Raw genomic sequence first — 16451 nt, forward strand, 5'->3', positions numbered from 1 at the left:
AAGTTCAGTTAGACAGCTGAGTTAACCGTTTATAGGCCTCTCATTGAAGAACTCCCTAAAGTGCTACTCACAGGGTTAAAATTTTAAACTTTCTAACTAACTAGATATAATAATAATAATAAAAGATCAATGTCAATTGTTACTGTAAACGGTTCTGCATCCGATAAAGTGCTTAAAAAATTCTTTCTATTTTTTGTATTTCTTTTAAAAGAATGGAATAATCTACCCAAAAATGAACATGCATTCTTGATTTACTCAACCTAAGCCATTCATTTTTTTCTTTTTAGCTGTGGTCCTTGGTGAGTCAAAAAAAACAACAACAAAAAAACAACAACATAATTAGTTAAACCAAATTAATTTACATGAATTTTTGAGGATACATTAAAGTCAAGATTGTTGTTATTTTTGGTGGACTATTCCTTTACCATTAAGAACAGAAAACATGCTTACTGTTTTCATAATGCACTGCATACAGTCCAGTAGTATTATTTTTTTTTCAAATGGATTATGCAGCAGAAAACTTTCAAACCATATTAAGCTATCATTGAGAGCATTTTATTGTTGTGTGTAATATCACTCACATGGCGTCATCTGTTTGCATATTTCACACAGTATACATACTGCATGCTACCCTTATACATGACGTCAGAAGCTGATGGTAGCACAGTGTGGTTGCAGCAAGACAAAACCATCTGTAGTGGCAGTCCAGGTGTTGTTCTCTGTAGGGATTCCACAGTGTCAGTCAGACAGAGCGTCTGCCGCCTCATTACGCCTGGGTCTTATCTCCCTGCTCTGACAATGACTAACCTGTTGATCAGTCTTGGCTCCTAGAGGCTTCAAAGGAAAATTAACTCTTAGTGCTCAGAGGTCTAGGTGTAGACTTTGCATGAAACATTGTGAATTTGGTTTCGAATGTGTGCACTACCACTTCTACATTTGTATCCATTCATTCATTCATTTTCTTTTTAGCTTAGTCCCTTTATTTATCCGGGGTCGCCACAGCGTAATGAACCGCCAACTTATCCAGCATCTTCCAGCCGCAAACCATCTCTGGGAAACATCCACACACACTAACACTCATACACTATGGACAATTTAGGCCACCCAATTCACCTGTACCGCATGTCTTTGGACTGTGGGGGAAACCGGAGCACCTGGGGAAAACCCACGCGAACGCAGGGAGAACATGCAAACTACACTCAGAAGCTCCAACTGACCCAGCCGAGGCTTGAACCAGCGATCTTCTTGCTGTGAGGCGACAGCACTATCTACTGCGCCACTATGTCGCCTGCTACATTTGTATTGTTAAATATTAATATGACAACACTTTAGATCATAATTAATGCTATTAACTACTAGCTTATTACCTGCCTATTATTAAAATATTAACTGTTTATTAGTAGTTATAAAGTATGATCTTGTTCTGCACCCCTAATCCTACCCTAAACCCAATTTCTACCTTACTATTAATAAACAGCCAATCACTAGTTTATTAAACTAGTGGTGTTAATTAAAAGTTTATTAATTCTGTTAATTGTGACCTAAAATAAAGCATTACCTTTGACAAAATATTATTGAAAATAGTCAGTGATTCTTTTTCTGTTTAATTATTTTTTTTAAAGTAATAGACTGATTTGATTACGAATTTTTTTTTTTTTTTTTTAATCTGGTGTGAATCCTAAATATCTTTATTAGCATTTTGTTATTTATATCCTTTTTTTAATGCATTGTGAAACCACCACAAAGATAGCTTTGAAGCTGGCATGGCAATAAAGGAGGAATGCATAAATAATAAATAATGTTCTAAAACGCTATTTATTTCTGGTAAATTATTAATTTATTTAATAATTATGGGGGGGGGGGTACAAACACTAGACTTTTAAATGGTTATCTGCAGCTCTGTTGAAACAGGCTTCCCACATGTTTTTCTTATTGAAAAGAAATAAGAAAAGACTGTTGTTGCAAACTCTTTTTGTTAGTAAAATTTTGTTATCTGGCATTCTGTTGAATTTGCAGAAATGAATTGTGATAATCCCGAAAGCAACAGAAAATGTACCCCAGTCTGTAATCTCTGTCTCTCTGTGGGTCTCTCTCTCTCTCTCTCTTTGGGCAAGTTGGCAGTGCGAGTTTAACATATGTAATTGTTTTGAGCTCTGAGGGAAGATCATTTATGTTTTTGGTGTGATGTAACTTTGGAGCAGGCAGATTTTTTAAAAGTTAATACAATAAAATAACAATAAAAAATACTTTTAAATAAGTTTTTAATCTTTAAATGCATGTTCATTTCCTTTATTATCATTTATAAATGATCTTTTGTCTTTTTTTTTTCAGGAGGGAAGAGCCACTGTCAATCAGGACACCAGGCTGGACAACAGAGTTATTGATCTGAGAGTAAGCCCGTTTCCGTTTCTTTCTTTTTATTTAGGAGGAATCAGCTATGCCATAGACTCAGGTGCCATATACACTAGTGCATTTTATGACATACGTTTTGTTGCTATTATTAAGTATCATTCTCTGATTTGCCAATCTCCACTCATATGAATATTTTACAAGTGGTATAGAGCATTTACAGATGCTGTCAAAATGTGTTTGCCCATGGATCATGAATGGTAATGTATTATGCATTTTAGGATGTATAACGTCCATTGTAAAAGGAGCATTTTCATTGTAAAATGTTGTTTAGTAACAAAGATGCAGCCTCAAATTTGGTTGTTTAGCATGACCCCTAATTAGTCACATGCCATGACTCGGATTATGGGTGATTGGCCCTACACAAGCTGAGTAAATGTAAAGGGTATTTTTGACTTTATTTTTGACTGGATTTAACCAGTTGGCAAGATTTGCTCTGTTCAGTCAGGTGAGCAATAAAGATGTGGAGTCAGACCCTATCTGCTTCACATAGTAACACTCATCAGGGTTTGCGTACTTTTTCACAGATGAAGTGGATAAGATGCACTGTTTGTCAAATACATAGATGTTTCAACAAGTTTCTGAACAAAAACACTTCTTAGCTGCTTTTAAGGGAGGGATAGATACACCTGAAATTCTATGTATTCACTAGGCATGAGATGATAATCGGTTTCAAGGTCCACCGCCATTTGGAAACGTCAAGGTTTTAATACCACGAAAATGTTCTATTATACCGTTCCCAAGGTATATGTAAGGTTAAAGAAAGCTGTGTTTTTGAAACTAATGAAGAGAGCAGAAGTCAATTATTTATTTTAGAATGACGTTTAAAGAGTTTACTGTTACTAAAATTTATAAATGTTTTTTTTTACATAAATTATTTTAAAACAGGGAAAAATATTTGTATATATATATATATATTTATCCAGACATTTAAAAATAACTTATTTTAGAGCAGTAATCACAATACCATGATACCGTGGTATTTATATTCAAGGTTATCATACTGTCAAAAACTTATACCAGCCCATGCTTAGTAATCACCATTTACTCACCCTGAAGTGGTTCCAGACCTTTGTTACTTTGTTGTCTTCCTTTTTGCTGAAGCTAAAAGAGGATATTTTGAAGAATCTTGGATACTGGTAGCCATTAAAACACATAGTAGGACAGAACACATACAGGTTAGTGGGCACCAGCATTCCAACATTCTTCAAAATATCAGGAGAAAGAGGTGTGTGTGAATTTTGGGTAAACCTTCTTTTAAGTTCTGGTTAGCCCAGCACCCATCCCCTGAGTTCTGGTTAACAGCACCCAGGTGTACAAGAATAGAGTTCAACATAAGCTGCATAACTAGATGAGTTATTATATTACAATGCGCATCCAGGAAGGTAACTTAGAATGTTCACCAACCAAAATCAAGCATTCATACCGTCCCATAATTTAAACTCCAAAACAAATGTGTATGCGTGTCAAATCTATGACAACAATGAAGCGTTTCGTCTTTTGTTCTGACATTTTTATCATCATCACCTCTCTTTGGTGGCATACATCACATCGGTGTGGTCCTGTGAAGTCAAAAAACACACAGATTTCTTCAGTTACTCTAGGCCTCCTTGGGGGCCATTCACATATTTCCATTCCAATGCATTACTGTTGTTTTCATTTAACTGCACTCGCATATGTCTTGTGCACGACTCGCCGTCTAAGAAGTTGCAGTTTTCATCTCTAAAACATTGCAGTTTTGTTCCACTGACATTAGTCTCATGTCTTTAAAAAAAAAAAAAAGTGTTCAATTCAATTCAATTCAGCTTTATTTGTATAGCGCTTTTACAATGTAGATTGTGTCAAAGCAGCTTCACATAAATGGTCATAGTAACTAGAACAGTGTGGTTCAGGTTTTAGTGTTTAAGTTCAGTTCAGTTCAGTTTAGCTCAGTTCAGTGTGATTTAATCATTACTGATAGTTCAAACACTGAAGAGCCAATTCATCGATGCGTAGCTCTACCAATCCTGAACCATGCGAGGCAGTGGCGACAGCGGAGAGGGAAAAAAAAACTTCACCTGTTGGGAGTAAAGAAAAAAAAAAAAAAAACCTTCAGGGAACCAGACTCAGTTGGGCACGACCATTTTAATTTCTCCGCTGGCCAAAAGTCTTGTGCAGAGCTTCATTCGCCGTGGTTAAGGCTGGAAGATGGCCTCAGCAAAGACTCGACTGTCCCTGGGACGTCGCTGGAATCAGACTGTGTGAATGTCTTGTCCTGTTTGACGTTCTGATGTTGTGAAACATGAACAAATCTGTACATTTTAAAAATCTCATTTTAAAGTCTATAGCTCAGATTTCTGAAGCCCTGATGTGGTTTTGGGTCTCAGGCTCTGTGTGCTCTTGTGAGAGCACCTGTTTCTGAGATTGCGAGTCTGTGTGAACAGACCGGGCCTGCTTTCACACTTTAATTTTTCTTTTCCATCAGTGGCAGGCTTCACTCTGTCATAAAGCAAAGCCTCAGTGTTAATATGCACCCACACAACAAACAACTTATTTTTTTTTCTTTTTCATACACACCAAATGAGATGGAAATCAGGCAGTGCTATAAGACTGCCAGTGTACCGAGAAAGCGACTCATTTTTTTGAGAACTTCCAGAAGCTGAAGGCAGAAATCAGAGAGTGCAAAGCGGGGGAGTCAAACCACAGGACAACAGGCTTTTTTGCACCTTTTCAGTTCTCACTACGGTCTTGTGAACATTAGTGTGACGCACACAGCCCTCTTCTCCACACCCCCAGCGAGAGACGCCAACTGAAACCTACGTGTTTACACACTCCACTGATAACAGCTTTGCATATTAACTGTACAACCGCTTTGCTTCACAGACCAGTCATTAAATGTCCCGCCAGCATGTCCCTGGCACTGGGTTATCATGATCTGCATTGAGAATACAGACAGCCTATCTTAATTTGTTGACTTTATCATTTTTATTAGCAGATTAATAAGAGGAAGTCATTGTCCTGTTTACTGTACGATTTACTGCCTGATTTTTATAGTCATAAAATATTACACAATAACTCCTATGTAAAAAAAACAAAAACTTTTTTTTGTGTAGCTTTCACTTGGTCATCAAAATTAAGCTGTCTCCCTAGATGTGAATGTTTTACAAAAGGGATGCAGGAAATGTGTTGCTTTTTTTTTATATATCTTGTTTTGACCAAATTCTGAACCAGAATTGCATTCAAATTTTGAAAAGGCAATATCAGAATGCGTTGTGACAAACAGAGAATAATATTATTGAATACTTCAGATGAGAAATGATATTAGTTTTAGGGTTTTTTGAGTGAATATTTTTATTCAGCAAGGAGGATGCAGTAAACTAATCAAAAGTGACTATAAAGACTTGCTGGAATATATTTCAAACAACTGCTTTTTTTTTAATCTAATTTTGATCTGCAGTGTACATATTTTTAGTAGCTGCCACTGTGATAAACACACTTTACCAGTAAGTACAACTCTTATCTGCTTGGCGACGAGAAACTCCAATACTGTTTGTCAAGACTGCTTGTCAAATATTAGATTTAAAATCCACAATAATGGTGTCATAAATCAACCCTTTTCGACTCAAACCACACTAAAACTAAGTAGGCATGGGCCAGTATAAAATTCTAACTGTATAATAACCTTGAATAAAAATATCACCGTTTCACGGTATTATGATTATTGCTTTAAAATATATTTTTACAAGCAGTTTGTTATCAGTTTTATATATATTTGTTAAATGTTTTTTTTTTTTCTGATCAAGGCAGCATTTATTAAAAGTAAAAAACAAATAAATAAAAAATAAGTGAATTGTTAAATATATATTCAAGTTTTAAATAAACACTTTTTTGTTTGTAGTTTCAAATGAAATTATTAATCCAGTTATTATTGCTTTTATTACTATTACCATTAATAACAATAATATTAATAATAATAATTAATATCAGAGTGATTTTTGAAGGATCATGTGACTCTAAAGACTGGCGTATTAAAGCTGAAAATTCATCTTTAAAATCACAGGAATAAATTATTAAATTAATTTATAAACTACTTTTAAACAGTAATTTTTTAATGCAATAACATTTCACAATTTTACAATATCTACTATATATTTTTTTATGAAATGAATGCAGACTTGGTGAGCAGGATAAGCTTATTTCAAAACATTTATAAATCCTACAGACATCAGACTTTTACCAGGAGTGTACATTCTTTTTAAATGTCTGGGTAAAAAAATAAACAAAAACTTTTTTTCACTTTGAACACAGTTGATACGTCTGAAATCATACTTCCATACTATATAGTACACTAAAATCAGTATGCAAGCCGAGTAGTATGTCCGAATTCAGAATCTGAAGTGCGAGCTCCATTCATACTACTCACATTCATACTGTTTGTACTTTTTGATCGGTAGTAAATTCAAATGGAATACCTACTGAGTAGTAGGCGATTTCGGACAGCCAATATATTTGAAAAATTTGAAAATGCGCATAACTGAGTAGGATAAACTTTTTATTCGATAAAAAAAGATGTGCCTAAACTGTGATGGAAACACTTTTACCAAACAAATTCCAGTATCCACATTAAAAAAAGGTTTTTGATATATCGTGTGATGATAAAAAATGTGTGCGAATGAACAAACCAGCATATAAAATGTCGTTTTGCTTCTAAAATGCCGTAATCATTTCAGTATGTCTGTTATTATATTATTAATGACCTCAAGAACTGTCTAGAGCAGGGGTGGGGAACCTTTTTTCTGTCAAGGGCCATTTACATTTTTGTAACATCGTTTAGGGGCCATACTAAATTATAGGGCTGCTCGATTATGGGAAAAATCATAATTACGATTATTTTGGTCATAATTGTAATCACAGTTATTCAAAACAATTATGAGTTGAAGTCAAAATTATTCGCCCTCTTTTTTTGTTTTTTATACATAAATATTTCCCAAATGATGTTTAACAGAGGAATTTTTCACAGTATTTCTTTTTTTTTTTCTTCAGGAGAAAGGCTTATTTGATTTATTTCGACCAGAATAAAAGCAGTTTTTAATATTTTGTAACCTATTTTAAGGTCAATATTATTAGCCCCCTTAAGCAATATATATTTTTTATTGTCTGCAGAAAAAAAACTACTGTTAAACAATGACTTGCCTAATTACACTAATTAAGCCTTTGAATGTCACTTTAAGTTGAATACTAGTATCTTTAAGATTATCTAGTAAAATAAAATGTACTGCATCATAGCAAAGATAAAAGAAATCAGTTATTAGAAATGAGTAATTAAATTTGTTATGTTAAAAAATGGGTTGAAGATAAATCTATCTATTGAACAGAAATTGGGGGAAGGGGTCGCTAATATTTCAGGAGGGTTAATAAATTGGATTTTAACTGTATATATGCACAGTTATTTTCCTCCCCGTAAATAAGGAAAGGGAAATAAATACAATAAAATAAAAATATGAAACAAACTGTGCTTTAAGCATCTTCACTGTAAGAAAGAAAAACTGCAGCTACTAAAGTCCTTCGGTCAAGTGCAGTGAGGGATTTTGTTGTTTGATTAATAATAAAAACAGGTGGCAGCAGGAATATTGCGCACTGTCACTTTAAGAGCTCTGATATAGTTTCTCTTTCACATGTCTTTTGATTCTCAACTTGTTTGTTTATTACACAAATGAGGGTTAATATTAATAATCATTAAACACTGCGCTCTGACACAAATATGCATGTATTTAACCAATAAAGCGCTCACATTAAGATGGCGTTAGATGTTTGTGCTTTGCTCGTCTTGTTTGCGTTAATTTAAATATGAATGATTCGAACGTACATCAATGAATGATGCGCATCTCGAGCTGCAAACGTTACATTACAGCACATGCTTTTTCATGTGAAACTGAGCTTTGCAGAGCAACAAATGTGTACAACTGTCAATTTCTATAACAGAAATGTATTTATTTATTTTTTCCCAAGGGGTGATTTTTGAATTGACAGATGGAGCCAGATCAAATGGTCTCGCGGGCCGCATACGGCCTGGAGGCCGGACGTTCCCCACCCTGGTCTAAAACGTCTGTGCTAAACATCTCATGCCTTCAAACGCCACCGCACATTCACTGCATGTCAGGATTGCCTTCTGAGGTGCAAGTCATTTATTAAATGAAGAAAAGATTCCCGCAGCTTCTCCTACCGCAGCATATTCTGTTTTTACTGTTGATATTTGGTGCCTTTTAATCAGGACGTGATGATTTTGTTCTCTTTGACTCGCTGGATGGAAACGCGACTTTATTTGCACATCTTTTGTCCGATAATCCAGTTTTGCGCATAAAGATCATTCGCATTTTTTGATAGAAACATTGCTACTGGTTTTTTCCAAACCGCGGTATACCTTGAAAACGGTTATTGTCCCATGCCTAAAACAGACCCAGGTAATACACATGCATATAATACTTAGATCTGTTTGCAAAGTTAGTGTTAGAGATAGTTTTATTTAATTATGAGGTTCTATTTTAAGGGGTAAATACCTTAAAAGCTAGCTGCCTATATACAGTAGTCTGCAGCTCACTTTGCTTTTCAGACAGAGCTACATCTGTGCTACTTACAGGTCAGAAATCCCCTTAGGGAGTTTTTTTTTTATTATTTATTTTTTTTAATGTGGTTATAATGAGGTTGAGAGTACAAACACAGAACCAGGATAGATCTTATTAATTTAATTCTCCAGAGAAATCTTTGTTATTCTATCGAGCAATGAATTGCTGCTTGTAAAAGCGAGTTTGTCCTAACTTAATCAAATTCAATAAACAAGAGCCCTGAAATATTGATACTCAACCCGATTGCTTCTGTAGGATTTATGCGAACTCTGTTTTTGGCGGGGAGAATAAAAGGAAACGTGTCCCATATCACGGGTCATCAGGGAGTCATCTGATTCATAGGAAATTCAGGCTGCTGAGAAAGCTCTTTTGCTCAAGAACGGAGGATTCAGGAGGTTTGATTGATTTCGCAAGTGCCGTGTCCCTTTGGTACTGTGAAGAGGACCTATTTTATTTGTATCTCTGAGAAAACGATGAGAATATATTCCATTGCCAGAGAGATTTTTATTATAACACAATAAAACAAGGTCTTCTGAGGTCTAGCGTTTATGTTTTCATCTGCAAAACATATGCTGCAAAGTGGAAGGTTGAAAAAACAGAAGCACTGACATCAGCACATGGCACACCCATACTAACAGGTTACATAACTTGTTTACTAACACACGTGTCTTCTCTCACAGACCACGACCAGCCAGGCTATCTTCCGGCTGCAGTCGGGCGTATGTCAACTCTTCAGAGACACTCTCATCAACAAGGGCTTTGTGGAGATCCAGACTCCCAAAATCATCTCTGGTATGAACATCTCCTAGTGCACTTCATCTTTTGTTCACATCTCTCTGCACACCTCAGTCGAAGTTCACAGAGTTCAAACCTTTATGTAGTTAAAATAAACAAGCCCCCCATCCCCCCAGATAACTTAAAACAGTCATTTCAGACAAAAAAATATTATTTCTATATGTCTTTAGTAAGGGTGTCACGATCTTCCAAATCCTCGATTCGATTACATTTTCGATTCTAAAGGCACGATTCGGTTTGATTTTTCGATTATGAATAATTAATTAATTAATGACCAATTAATTATTTGTAGCCTACCGTTTAAACTACCTGACCTGCGTGGTCTTTGTTTTACCCATAAACAAATCATACAGTAAATGAATAAAGGCAAGATACACACATAATTACCACCTGTCAATCACTCTTTCTGCGGGACTCGTGAATAGGCAGTGATCTGTGTCGGTAAAAAAGACGCACAACCAACAGGAACCAGCCAACAGTATCTGAGGTGTTCGCTAAAATAACTAAGTACAAGTGAGTGAAAGATTGAAGCAGTCTACTGATCCTCTGACTGCCTGAACCCGCGGTCTCGAGCCCATGGCTGTGTGTGTGCGCGCGTCTGTGTCTGTGTGTGTGTGTCAGAGGTAGAGAGGAAGGAGGGCTGCTCAGAAATGCTACACGCCACTGTGGATGTCAAATCGTTGTCATTCTAAAATGCCATTTAAAAACAAAGACAGTGTAAACAGGGCCTGAGTTTGTAATTTTCGCCAGCGGATTTGCAACGGGGGTGGGCGGAGGATCGCGATGCCGGTGTTTTCTATCGGACGAACCCTAATACATACATAGCAGAGCTTGTAAAACTGTGTTTTTTTGTCTAAAATACAAACGTTGTCTACATAACTCACTGGAAATCCAAAATGCTTACACACCGGCGACTTCATTGAAAGAGGAGAGGGTTTAAGGTCTGTCGACGGGTCTCCTGCTTCTGCAGTTTAACAAGCACTTCAACAAGCCTGTTTTTTCCCGCTTGGCAAGCCAAGCTGACGTGACATGGGGGCGTGGCAGCATCGACGATTCTATTTTTTGATTCGATAATCGAAATTGAGCATAAATTTCTATCGTTTTCGATTAAAAATCGAAATCGTGACACCCCTAGTCTTTAGTCATCTTTATGTCAAGAGTTTTCACAGTAAAAGTCTGTTTGGATTTTTTCATTTGGAATAGGCCACTTCATTGATGTGTTTTATGATCCTTTTAAGAACTTAAATGGATAGAAATCAGTTGACATGAGTCTTGTATAACATTTGAAGCAAATGTGTGTCTTTATATGCAAATTAGATTATTTTTAAAAAAGGGGAGGGACTCTTTAAAATTTGTGTTCTGGGTATTCGTTCAACAAAATAACATCTGCTTGAGTTTTATAGTCTTGTCATTTTAAACTCTTGGCATTCAGTGCATGAATGGTACTCCACTGCATGGTATGGTTCAGATTTGCGTGGTTTACATTTCCACTGCAGTTTAGAGCCAATTAAAATTTGTGGGAAAAAGTTGCACCACTTCTACTGTGACATCATTTTCATTCTGGGTTGATCAATCCAGGGCTCGATCCGCACCTCAACTACCTGTGAGAGAAACGTCTGGAGCTCTAAACTATGCTGGCATTCCAGTTGCATTTCTCGTTTTTTTTGGTGGTACAAACGGTTTAGTCATGTGAACCCACAATACAGAAGTGGCTGCAAAAATGTCATTTCTGTCTTAATGTAAAGACGTATTTGCAGCTGCAATGTAACACATGAGCTGCATAGGCAGTCAGTAACAAAGAGTGTTGCATAGAGTGATGGTTTGGAAGCTACGCGGGAAGTATGATTTGCATGTATGTAAGTGACGGCAGCCTTGACATGAGCGCACTCGGCAGTGAAAGTGAAACCTAAAGCGCACACATCATTTAAATGATCGCATTGCAATTTAGATTTAAGATTACGACAAGCATTTGATATATTTTTTTGTTCATAGCGAATACAAAGTGTTGTGCGTGAAAATAAATGTTAACTTGTTCAGTATAACTACTCTAGTCTATAAAAAAGTATAATATATTTAATATAATGCAAGATGGAATAATGACACATAGGCCTAATATTATTATTGTTGTTGGTTGTTGTTTTACCATATGTTTAAGAAATAACAATAACAGCCTACTCATATTAACCTTTATTTTACATCTACAGAATTAAGACAAAATCGTGATTTTTAAGCAAACAAAATCTTGATTTTCAATTTAAGCCAGAATCATGCAGCCCTATCAGCAGTGTGTATACCTCATGTTTTGCTATTAAAGAGTACTAGATACAGAACTAAGTGTAAAGCCCCCAAAAAGCCATGCTGTAAAAAAGCACCTTAATTGTGCAAACAGGAGCCATTCTTTTATTTATCAACTGTCAAATACACTCAGTTATGTGTGTATGAAAATAGCAAGTAAACACAATGTTGATTGAACTCCTAAACTGATCAGTTACTATTATTTTTAAACAAAATACATAGCTATATCCATTGGCCGCTAGCTTTGTTTAACAATGCAAACTGCGTATCATTTTTTCCTTGCAACTGCTATTTAGAGCAGTGAGAATGAAATGAAAGTTGCTAGTTTAGAAGTATTTTAAACTGAACCAGCCAACCATGGTTTACATCTCTCTTATGTCATGCTGCAATTTCAAGAAGTATTAGCGACTTTAACACAAGTAACTTAAAGTTACACTTAAAGATGTGTCATCCTGCTAAACATGATGGTGGTTTCACAAAGACTAGCACACAAAAGGATGGCATAGGAGAATTAGCAATGTTTGGACGCTTCATTAAAACAAAAAGAAAGGTTTTCGAAGGACAGCCGATGAGGAACAAAGATAACAGAAAAACGAGTTGGTTTTGGGTGACCAGTCATTTAATACAATTGCTTATGGAGATTGTTCTAATTTTATTTTTTATATAATATTGATAATACAAGTCATATGGATTAATAAATGTATTGAATATATATTGAAGTCAGAATTATTAGCCCCCCTGAATTAATAGCCCCCTTCTTTATTTTTCCCCAATTTCTGTTTAACGAAGAGAAGATTTTTTTTCCCCAACATATGTCTAAACAATAGTTTTAATAACTCATTTCTAATAACTGATTTATTTTATCTTTGCCATGATGACAGAAAATAATATTTGACTAGATATTTTTCAAGACACTTCTATGCAGCTTAAAGTGACATTTAAAGGCGTAACTGGGTTAATTAGGTTAACTAGGCAGGTTAGGGTAATTAGGCAAGTTATTGTATAATAATGGTTTGTTCTGTAGACTATTGAAAAACTGTATAGCTTAAAGGGGCTAATAATTTTGACCTTTAAATGGTGTTTAAAAATTTTAATTGCTTTTATTTTGGCCAAAATTAAACAAATAAGACTTTCTCCAGAAGAAAAGATATCTCAGACAAACTGAAAATTTCCCTTGCTCTGTTAAACATAATTTGGGAAATATTAAAATAATTAAAAATAAAAGGGGGACTAATAATTTTGATTTAAACTATATATATATATATATATATATATATATATATATATATATATATATATATATATATATATATATATATGTATACATACATACATACATACATACATACATACATACATACATACATACATACAACAGTTCTGTCTGGTTCTAGAATCTGATTGGCTGATAGCCATGATATATTTAAGTAATATCAGCACCCGTACAGCCTTTTTACCCTTTGTGTATTACTCCGCCCACATACAGCCAGCAAAAAGAGGACACTTCAGATCTGAAGTTTAAAAGATGCTTAAACTGTCAGCTTATGATTTAAATCCAACGCGGAAGAAAGTAGTTCCTCATACAAAAGGGTTCTTTTGAGACTCTCAATGTTTTGGTTTGTTTTTATATACACAATTATGCAGCCAAACTGTTGTATAAACGCAACATCACACTCGTAGCAGTGCGATATAGCTGTATATTGGCACTGGTGGGGGCACAACACACGCCTCCCGTCAGTGCCGATGTATAGCCAAATCACACTGCTACGAGTGTGATGTTGCTATTATATTTATATATATATATATATATATATATATATATATATATATATATATATATATATATATATATATATATATATATATATATATATATATTCATGTTTTTATACAGTTATTCTCTAAAACAAAACAAAAATCTTTTTTAGGTTAAATATTAGATTTATGTATTAATTTTATGTTTTTATTTCAGCTAAATATCAATATTACTGAGAAATATTAATAAATATTACTGTTTAGTTAAAATGCGTCTCACAGATAATAAAAAATACTGCAGTTCACTAATGTTTTTGTTTAAGGGATGAGTCTGAAGCACACCGGTACATAATATAATTCTATCAATTCATTCAGGGCTAGTTGTACATACTACTTTATAGACAGATGTACATTCAGGTATTTGATCAATACTTTGAATCTATCAGTTTTTGAGCCCTATTGGGAAGGGAAAAAGGCAACCAGAACATATCTGGAAGAAAATGTGTGTAACAGCAACAGAATAAATGATGTTAGCACACTTCTAACACAACTCAACCAGAAATCAAATAGTTCATTTTGTGATCCAACAGATTTCTCTAAGAAGGCTTAACTGACAACTGATCTATCATTTTAAATCCCACACTATTCTAACAATCAGACGAACATTCACATAATCCGTTAAACAGTATTTTTAAATCATGGATCAGATATATGTCATAATATGTAAGACGACATCCGTGGCTCCCTTCGTTACATCACGACTCGAGTAAAAATGACGCGAGGGGAATAGTGTTCACACTGGAGGATCTGTATTCATGACAGCAGGGCTGAGTAGAGCAGGTCTTATCTCCGCTGAATGATTTCCTGCTCACGCTGTCCAACTTAGTTTATTGTTCCTTCTCGGCACCTTCAGTCTCTAAAAATTTCAATTTCAAGGATTGATACTTTTTCATTTTCTGAGGAAAAAAAAAAACATAGAGACAGCGACACTGTCAAAACACTGGCTGAAGGAAAAAAGTGTTGTTTATTAAGGAGATACGTCTCCAGTCACTGATAGGATGGGACGTTGGCACTGGTGAGATGGTGGGTACACCGAGTGCTATCGCTTCTGCTGCAATTCATGAGCACAGCTGTCTCTGTGAAGAGTTCACACACTGCTTCTGTTGACTTGACTCAAATCCGGGAGAATTGATTGAATTCCGGTCTCTTAAAAGTACAGTTCATCTCAAAATGAAAGTTGTTGTCATTCACTCACTCACTTGTTTTCATCCTGTGTAAGTTTATGTGCTCTGTTACACAGAATGAAATGTATACGCTTGCCGGCCACTTTATTAGGTAAACTTTACCAGTATTGGGTTGGACCCCCTTTTGCCTTCAGAAGTGCCTTAATCTTTCATGGCATAGATTTGACAAGGTACTGGAAATATTCCTCAGAAATGTTAGTCTTTATTGACCTGATAGCATCACACTGTTGCTGCAGATTTGTTGGCTGCACATCCATGATGCGAATCTCCCGTTCCACCACGTTCCAAAGGTGCTCTATTGAATTGAAGTCTGGTGACTGTGGAGGCCATTTGTGTACAGTGAATTCATTGTCTGGTTCAAGAAATCAGTCTGAGATGATTCACGCTTTATTACACGGCATGTTCTCGTGCTGGAAGTAGCCATCAGAAGATGGGTATACCGTGGTCATAAAGCAGTGAATGTGGTTAGCAACAATACTCCGGTAGGCTGTGACATTGACACAATGCTCCATTGGTACTAATGGACCCAAAGTGTGCCAAGAAAATATCCCCCACCACCATGTTGTTGACATCAAATTCTGACCCTAACATTCAAACGTTGCAGCAGAAATTAAGACTTATCAGACCAGGCAATGTTTTTCAATGTTCTATTGTCCATTTTTGGTGAGCCTGTGTGAACTGTAGCCTCAGTTTCCTGTTCTTAGCTGACAGGAGTGGCACCCGATGTGGTCTTCTGCTGCTGTAGCCCATCTGCCTTAAGGGTTGATGTGTTGTGCATTCAGAGATGCTCTTCTACATACCTCGCTTGTGTTGAGTGATTATTTCAGTTACTGTTGCCTTTCTATTAGCTTAAACCAGTCTGGCCATTCTCTTCTGACCTCTGGCATCAACAAGGCATTTGCGCCAACAGAACTGCCGCTCACTGGACATTTTCTCTTTTTCTGACCATTCTCTGTAAACACTACAAATGGCTGTGCAAGAAAATCCCTGTAGATCAGCAGTTTCTGAAATACTCAGACCAGCCCATCTAGCACTAACAACTATGTCACATTCAAAGTCACTTAAAGTACCCCGTTTTTCCCCGTTCTGATGCTTGGTTTGAACTGCAGCAGATTGTCTTAATCATGTCTACATGTCTAAATGCATTGATTGGCTGATTAGAAATTTGTGTTAACGAGCAGTTGGACAGGTGTACCTAATAAAGTGGCCAGTGATTGTATTTTGAATTGCTTAAGAATTTTGGTTGCTAAACCATTGATTTGTTACAAAATATATATTTTTTAAATAAATGTTTTTTTTCTTTTCAACTTTGTATTCATCAAACTCTGAAAACAAAATCATGTTTTTCACA

The 16451-nt window shown here is 35.6% G+C and overlaps 1 protein-coding gene across 1 annotated transcript in view; it reads left to right on the plus strand.

The window, feature by feature from the left end:
• The window catches only part of dars1 (aspartyl-tRNA synthetase 1), a 58141-nt gene that overhangs the window by 30004 nt on the left and 11686 nt on the right, over positions 1-16451 (plus strand). The window contains 2 exon segments of the mRNA NM_001077611.1: positions 2332-2391; positions 9692-9803. Coding sequence (NP_001071079.1) covers positions 2332-2391; positions 9692-9803 — 172 coding nt within the window.

Source organism: Danio rerio, chromosome 9, assembly GCF_049306965.1.
Source record: "Danio rerio strain Tuebingen ecotype United States chromosome 9, GRCz12tu, whole genome shotgun sequence".
Classification (NCBI taxonomy): domain Eukaryota; kingdom Metazoa; phylum Chordata; class Actinopteri; order Cypriniformes; family Danionidae; genus Danio; species Danio rerio.